This window comes from Falco naumanni, chromosome 6 (genome assembly GCF_017639655.2).
Source record: "Falco naumanni isolate bFalNau1 chromosome 6, bFalNau1.pat, whole genome shotgun sequence".
Lineage (NCBI taxonomy): Eukaryota > Metazoa > Chordata > Aves > Falconiformes > Falconidae > Falco > Falco naumanni.
In genome coordinates, this window is record NC_054059.1 from 89586776 (window position 1) to 89594957 (window position 8182).

General features: G+C 51.1%; 1 protein-coding gene across 1 annotated transcript in view; it reads right to left on the reverse strand.

Annotated features, from left to right (window-relative positions):
* LGALSL (galectin like) overlaps window positions 1–3088 on the reverse strand; it is a 9867-nt gene extending 6779 nt beyond the window's left edge. The window contains exons 1-4 of the mRNA XM_040599476.1: window positions 2900–3088; window positions 2641–2712; window positions 2394–2482; window positions 1745–1922 (exon numbers count right to left, since the gene is read on the reverse strand). Of these exons, the coding sequence (XP_040455410.1) occupies window positions 1745–1922; window positions 2394–2482; window positions 2641–2712; window positions 2900–2932 (372 nt within the window). The 5' untranslated portion in view covers window positions 2933–3088. The remainder of the gene's footprint in view (window positions 1–1744; window positions 1923–2393; window positions 2483–2640; window positions 2713–2899) is intronic.
* Between the last annotated feature and the right edge of the window lie 5094 nt (window positions 3089–8182).

The following is an 8182-nucleotide window of genomic DNA, read 5'->3' on the forward strand; positions in this document are numbered from 1 at the left end:
CTGGTAGTCTGGAGCGAGGTGCTACTTCCAGGCACTTGACTCTGCTGCTATCACGGGGTATAAAAATGGCAACGGGGCCAGCGACAAACACTGAGCTAAAGCCCACCTGACTTGGGGCACGTTGCACCGGGAGCAGTGGCAGCAGACAGTCCAGGAGAGCATAAGCTCCTGGGGACCCAGCAGCGCACCACGTAACAGGGAAGCACCCGTGCTGCCGCGTAGCTCCCGTGTCACTGCGGCAGGCACATCCAGCCTTAGGCCTTGTTATGTAAAAGATATGGTTAGCCTCAACACTGCTTACAATCCATTTTCAGATCACCGTGGGCCACACCAGAATGATAATTGCAGTGGATCACAAGTAACTGGCAAGACACTTAATAGTCTAATTTATTGACTGAGAGGGAGACCGTCAAAGGTACAAAGTCAACTGGGAACCTAAATTCCATTTATGCATTTGGGAAAAAAGGAAGGGGGCAGGGGGGGAAGAATGAAGATGAACAACTCCCCTTCTATAATATCTCATGCCAAATGTGCAATATTGCTGTCCTCTAACATCAACTGTTATTAGTGGGACACCCACAAAACATGCTTTGGGTAATTTGTCTGGCTTGTCTGAGGGCCCAGCCACCGCCCACTGCAGCAGGTACTATAACCTTCTCAGCCAGAGCAGGACCAAGCCTCCGAGCCCTTTCAAGTGCATTTCCCACACGCACCAAAGGGTGTTGCCAGTTCTGATGGGAGAGTTTGTAGAAGCAAGTAGAGCGCAACCAATTTGCAGCAAAACCAGTCACAAACACCCTCTCAAAGCCCAAGCATCTGGGGAGATGGTGAGTTTTTGGAGGTGGGGGAGACCATCTTGGGGGCAAGAAGGATTAAGAGAGTTTGGCAGCCAGTCAGAGCACTGGCATTTAGCAGAGGGGCCAGGGAAGTTTTATAAGAGGGGAAGGGAGGAAGGTTTTTCTGGGTCAGCCGCATGGAAAAGGTATGCGGCCTTTTTTCCTCAATGTAGTGAAGCTGCTGAGAGAGAAGCAGCCCTCTGCAGCTGCACACTTTGTTAGTCCTAATTTGCAAAGACATCTTCACATAACCATAAACAGATGGGAATTTGCTTCTAGGTCAACTCAGTCCATCCACAGCACCACGGCATTTCCACATACACCATTTTCAAGTGACTACAGACTTAAATTTGACAGGAGATTTAATCCCAGGGTTCAGAAAAGAATACCACTATCGCTTAGCTGTTTAATCTCTTAACAGGAAGGGCTACAGCCAACCTCAGCACAACACCCCTGGAGAAAAAGGATGAACAAGATCCTTATTAGCCACACTAAATTGCAAACACTATATCCATTAAGAAAACCATCAAAACATACAACAGTCACCGAGTATTTACATTCTCCTGTAATAACTTGTAATGCACTAATAACATAGAGGTACTGTTTAATTTATAGCTATAAAACTAAGCTGAGGAAGTGTGCTTCATCACGCAGTATTACAGCCTCCAACTTGTCATAGCACCCCGGTGAGGTGTTTGTAGCCCCACGCAAAATGCCTGCAGTTGCACACACCAGTGGAATCTCCGTGCAACTTCTGGTCAATACAAACAATCTGTCAACTGGTGTCTCAACCAGAGAAGCACGGGCTACACTGCAATTTCACAAGAGGCAAGTTGGGTTCTACTGCGGCAATGATCAAATTATACTTTATCAGATACGGCGCATGCTGCTGTCATCCTGGTACTCACCCTAAAAGGCTGGTCTGGTATAAACGGAAAATAAGGAATAGACGATTGCTCTTCCCCCCATTCTCCGGCTACACAAGAGTTTCTGACAAACTGTCTGTCTGTAAACACGGCTTTCAGTTCAATGGCTACGTCCGCAGGAGGATCCTCCGACTCCCCACAAGTCAGACTGATGCCAAAGCTGCAACACAGACAGAACGGCTCGTATTCAGCTGGGAACAAGGAAACATGCCCCAAACGCCACCAGTCTCATTTCTCAGCTTGTCAACGCCATTGATGGTAGGGTGGCACGGTAAGGGTGACAGCTCAGCTTGTTCGGAGAATGCTCCGAAAGCTCAGCAGGGACAAGAACATGGTTATAGCATATATATATATATATATATATATATATGTGCGTGCATGTGCATAGGTGTGTGTATCTATATATGCCATACATGCCTCCTTTACTCCCAAGTGCAACGTTGAGAAACAGGATCCCTTGAAGAAATGCCCCCTCTATGGGTCAAAGGAGAAATCAGCACGCTATATTTAAAATGATAAAAATAATCCTTTTCCAGAAAGGAGGGATCTGTGTGTAAGCGTGTGGCCTCCCCCCCTCGCCCCCTCCCCGGGCCCAGCGCCCCCGGGGCGGGCAGCCCTGCCCGGCTGTTACCTCTCGGGGTTGAGGTCCACTATGCCCATAACTAAGATCTTCTTTCCCGGCCTCATTCCTCCTTTGATGTGCCCACAGAAGGGGACGATCTGGAAAGGACAGGGGGAGGATGGCGAGGGTCAGCTCGGCAGCGGCGGCGGCCGCCCCTGTGCAGCCGCACGGGGCGGGGGGGGGTGGGTGGGGTGTTGATAAAGGGGTTAAAAAAATGCCCCCCAACAAATAAAACCCCCAAATAAAGGTGAGTTACCAAGCGAGGGAAGTACACATCAGCTTGCACCGGGGATCCCAAGGAATTGTTTAAATGCCCGTCTTCTATTTTCTGCAGGTAAAAAGGAGAGCGCTGAGGCAGGGCTGGCGGGGCCCTCCCGCTCCCCCCGCAGGTGCCCGCCGGGGGGGCGTGGGGGCTGCCCTGCCCGTGTGTCGCCCACCCCCAGCGCCAAGCCCGGTCCCGGTCCCCGTCCCCGTCCCGTCCCGGAGCCGCGGGGAGGGGGCCGAGCAGCACTCACCAGCGCGTCCCGTTCGGCCACGGTCCCCGCCATCTTGTGGAAGCGGCGGCGCTGGGGACGGGGCGGGGGCGAGGAAGGGAGGAGGGAGGGGGGGGGGCCGCGCGCCGGCTCCTGCGGCTGGGGGCAGTGGCGGAGCTGCGGCGGCAGCGGAGCCGGTGCAGAAGTAGGAAGGGGAGGAGGCGGCGGCGGTGGAGGAAGAGGAGGGGAGGTGGCCGGCCCTGCCTCGCCCAGCGGGGAGCCCAGCCCCTGGCCTGAGGGGGAGCCGGGCAGGGCGGGGGCTGCTGCCGCTGCTGCTGGTCCGCTCCGTGGCCTCGGACACGCGGGGCCCCGGGCTCTCGCCGCTCGGAGTCCCGGAGAGAGAGAGAGACGCTCGGAGACCCTGAGAGCCCCAGCGGGAGGCCCCGGCCGCGGCCTCGCTGAGGAGGGGGCGGCTGGAGCCGGGGCGGGGGGTGCTGGTGGTGGGCCCGGCGTGGGCCCTGGCCGGCCTCCGGGGGGGGGCTGCAGGTGCTGTGTGCTGTGAGAGGGGCTACAGGAGCCCTGTGCCCCTTATTTCAGGGGTCACTTTTATTTTTGAGCTTGGACACCCTGGTGAAGAAGCTGAGACGGGTGTCGGGTAAATCCCCATCTCTCCAGAGGGGAAGCGATGGCTCAGCCCCCCACAATGAGCCGTCACCCCGCTCCCCCCGCCGGTGTGCCCACCCTGTGGCATGGACCCGAGGGGCGTCGAGTCCCTGAGGGCTGGGCTGGGTGGCACGTCTCCCGCTGGAGGGTGCCATGGCCCGTGGCGGCAGGTGGCTGCTGGATGGATTGCAGCCGCTTGGCCGAGTCAAGTCAGGCAGCAGCAGCTCCTTGGAAATCCTCCCCACCAGCCTCCTAACGAGGCACGCTGATTGCATAAGTCGGTCGGCTGGTGACGGAGCAGGGAGCTCCTGTTTACAGGCAGTGTCCGTAGTTATGCAACGTGGCAGCACCTGTGGGTGTCCGGCTCTGCTGAGAGCACGGCGAGGCTCCTGCCGAGGCCACCAGCCCTGCTCGTGGCTGCTGCGCAACACCAGGAATCCCTCGCCTTTACCACAGCAAAGTGACTTGTCCTGGCAAGCATGCTGTAATGACCCTGTTGACGAGTTTAGGGTCCTGGAGGGGAGAATGAGGAAGGCGTTCTTCCTCACCACTGGGGTTTGGTGGCATGAGCATCTCTTTAGCAAGGTGATACAGCGGCTGGGCTTGGCTTGCTGCCTGAAGGACCTTGCACAAGTCGTTTGGCTTTTCATGACTTGTACCTGCGCATTAGTCAGGGTTGGTGAATGTCACTGTCCCTCCTCTGACGCACTGGGGGGGTTAGTGACTTGCATTGAGTAAAATGGAACAGAGTGGAAGGAGCTAAGTCATTGCAATATTTAGGGTTTCAGTGTGATGGTGTGCGTCTGTTGGGAAATCCTTGCAATCAATAGGTGATGCCCTTTGAGAAATCAAGAGCTACTGAGAGTAAGTGCAGATTGTGCAAGTGTTTAGACGCTCAGTTACTTTTTCAGTAGTGCCCACTAATTTGGGGATGTTTTCATCGCTGGATGCCCAGCTAGAGGTGGCTCACAGAAGTTTATGTTTGTGCATACAGCGCTGCTGGAAGTCATGTACTGGGAGTCATGGCTTCTTCAGCTGTACCAACATAGCCACGCATGAAGGCAATGGGCATCTCTCTTGCCCAGGTCTTGCCATACGAAAACCACTGGACTGTTTTTTCATGCCAAAACATTGGGTGTCAGCCATCACCACACAGAAAAGCACCTTCCTCAAATACTGCCAGGAGAGTGCAGTAAAGTGAAACCATCGCACATTAGAAATGGTTGGCTATCAAGTGGTGAGTTGAGTGCACTCACGACTTCGCCACAAAGAGGAACTGGATTTAGCTTGATGGTTTTGTCAGCTCCTGTGTGCTGTGCACCTCATCAATGCTGATGCCAGCTGCATTATGCATTTTTTTTCTGCAGGCCTGAGAAAGAACAGAAATCACTCTACGCTTTTTATTTTTATTTCATGGTACAGTGTTACACAATGCCCGAAGAACTCTTTTCAGAATGCCTCATCTTTTCCTCTGCTGTACAGGGAGCCACTTTACTGGATAAGATTAAATTTGTTTGATGTAAAATCAGGCCAGGCAGTTGCATGTGCCAAAGCATAAATTATTGTGAGGAGAGAGGTCATCATTATTTTGTTTTGTAGCTGGTTTTAATTGAACTTTTTAATTTCAGAATAATTAAATAGCAGAAGACTTGGTGATTTGGCTAGCTGCTTTGCCTTGTGTTTGTCTTTTTTGGCATGTTTTCCGAAGTAGCACAAATGCAACATTTATTTTGTTGGCTATGGAACATGGATTGACTGGAACAACCTGCAGTATGAAGTTAGGATGCGGGAGGACATTCCCGTGTTTTTAAGGCAGTGGTGGTCTGTGCCTTTCTGTTTCTGTGCCACATTCTCCTTTTGCGCCATGACAGCCCAGGAGGACACTGAAAATCCTGTTTGCACCACAAACAAGGTGAGGCGGCCAGAGCAGGAGCTTTGCCTCTGTGTGCGGCTGTCCTGCCTGTGTGATGGCTGCTCCTGTGGTTTCTCCTAGGGAGATGTTCTCCGGCAGAAGAGGACTATGTGCCTCCACACTGGCCAGTGGTCTGTGGAGCAGGGCTGCATTTCTCAGCAGCACCATACCTCCCACCCACGCAGAAGCTTCCTCCAGATCCAGCTTCCTACCAGGTTCCCTTCTGCAAAAGGCTGCAGGGCGAGTGCTGCCATCTAAGCTCCTGTGCTTGTTCTTCTGAAGAAGGGAGAGGTCTGAGCCAAATCTGTTCCCTCACTCATGCAGTCCTTGCTAAATCATCTGCACAGACTAGGCCCCGTTCAGTATTTGTACCAGCCCTCTTGACGGTGAAGATCTTGAGGTTTCATGCTTGAAGGGCCTGAGCTTGCAGACCTTGTGGTAATAGTTGGAGCAACATGATAAATATTTGTGCTCCACTGAAATAATGCTGAGGTACAAGTTCCTGAGCTTGGCTGGTTGGCCACGTACAAACAGCCTTGTGGAGAGGTGTTGTCTTCTCTTTCTGGGTTCGTACATCCCTTTGCTCAGTGGGAGCCAGGGACTGTTGAAATATTGGGAATTGTATAAAGATTAAAAGGAAGTGGCATGGTGTGAGCACCATTTGGGAACAATTAATGACATGCCCAGCCCAGCCACCAAAGCCATTTCTGAGAACTGGCAAACCCAGAACTTCATCTTAATCCCAGCACCTTGTATCTTGTAGCCTCTCCCTTTGATGATTTTAAAAGGTGTATCTAATTCTTAGCTGGCCTTCACTGGAAAGGAATGCAGCATGATTGCAATTTTGGTGTGGTATAATTACCCTGCCTTTCTTGCCCCATTACCACAGACATTGCCTTCCTCACACCTGGGTTTATAGGCTGACTTGTACAACCTCTCTGGTTTGTTTTGCTTTTCTAATGGTTGGTAGGAAGATGGGAGGGGTTTGCTGGTTTCGTGGAAGCTTCCTTTAGTTTCTGCGTGGCAAGGCACCGAAGTCCTGTTTTCTGTAAGACTCGGAAAAAGCTGAGTAATACAATAAAGGAGAAAGTCTTGGAAAAAGTTTCATTCGGAGGGTGGAGCCAAGCGTGTGATAGTTTAGAGGATTTCCTCCTTTACAGAATTACAGCAGTAAAACTGCAGTGTTGATAAACAATTATTTGGGTTGGGTGGGGTTTTTTATGACCTTTGTAGTTTTGTTACTGCAAATTCTCAGGCAGAGGTCTGGGACACCAGACCCAACCGTACATAAATTTGCCCTGAGTGGGTGCCCAAGGCAGGGCTTGGGAGAGGACAGTGCTGGCCGGAGAGCAGAGTGGTAGATGTTGTAGTTGCTCTTTTGCTGCGTGGCTTCAAAGTGTCCCAAGGATGGAGTCACCTGGCACTGTGTAGTGAATCTAAAGTGTGAGGTGCTGTGTACCTGTGGAAATGTTCATAACTCTGCCCTCCCATGCTCACTTGTGGGAAAGAAATGACAGTTATCAGTACAGGCAGTGCTGGGAGGGTGTTTAGCATGCCTGTATGCGTTCACAGGCTAGTGCTGTCACATCTTCATGGACAGAGGAGGGAACCCGGTGCCAAGAGCCAGCACCCTCTTCTTGACATTTATTTCATGTGGCTTCCTTGCTTCTTGTTGCCCCCTAAATTATTCCGGGCTGAATCTTGCCCTTAGGGGTTCAAGCTCTGGCCGTGCATGAATCCAGGGGAGAAGTTAATTTTCTGAGGCTCTCAGTAACAGAGATTGTGTATGTTGGTGTTTAAGGAGATGGTCCTGGTGAGTGAGTCATTTGGTCGCACACAGAACTGCTGCACACTTCTGGTGCAGAGCACGTGCACATCAGAAATATTTGTCTTGCAGATTGCTTACTGGAGTCTGCACCAGGAACCAAGGTCATGTACGTAAAGGCATGTCAGATAAGGCATTACTTGCTGGTTGATGACTGTTGGCATTCAGGATCTTTCAACACTTCCAGTCCTTTTTACAGAGAATTGATGTCCGAATGCATCAGAGGCTGGTCTTTCCTGCTGTGTCTTGTTTGGTATTATCACATCTCAACAATTTGATAATAAATCTCATAACGTCGGCTCTTTTGTCTTTCAGTTTCAGTTTTGAGGTCTTTGTCATTTCACAAATACCTGGCTTTTACTTTATTCAGGCATTTTTAAAATTTTTTTTTAAGGAGGCAGTTTCTAGCAATTTCAGAATTTGGCTACTTTCCTAAAAACTGAAATCTAGTGGCAAATAAAAAGGACCATTATATACATACATTTTAAAATCTTGTGATTTTCATTCCAAACTCATGATTTTAGTGATGGAGATTCATGACCATGATGCTTTACGCCTACATCACATCTGCCAGAGGATGTGGAAGAAGACTGCTAAAGAGCTTTTACACAAAAGTACCAGCGTGCCAAAAGCTCTTCTTTCTATGTACATTTTGAATTATTAGTGACTGCTGTTTGTCCTCTTTCTCCCTGTCCCTTAACAAGAGGTGGCCCCCCCATTTTGGTAAAAGATACACTTCTAATCCTCATCACAGTGGCCTGAGGAGACCTCCAGATGTAGGTTGGGATTGACTGTGAGCGTCACAGACACAGGCATGGGGAATCCAGGGAAAGCCACACACCCCACTGGGCAAGGCACAGTGGCTGAGGGACCTCTATGCTAAGCAGGTGGCAACACCGTGTTGCTGCTGGTTGGAACCCCCAGC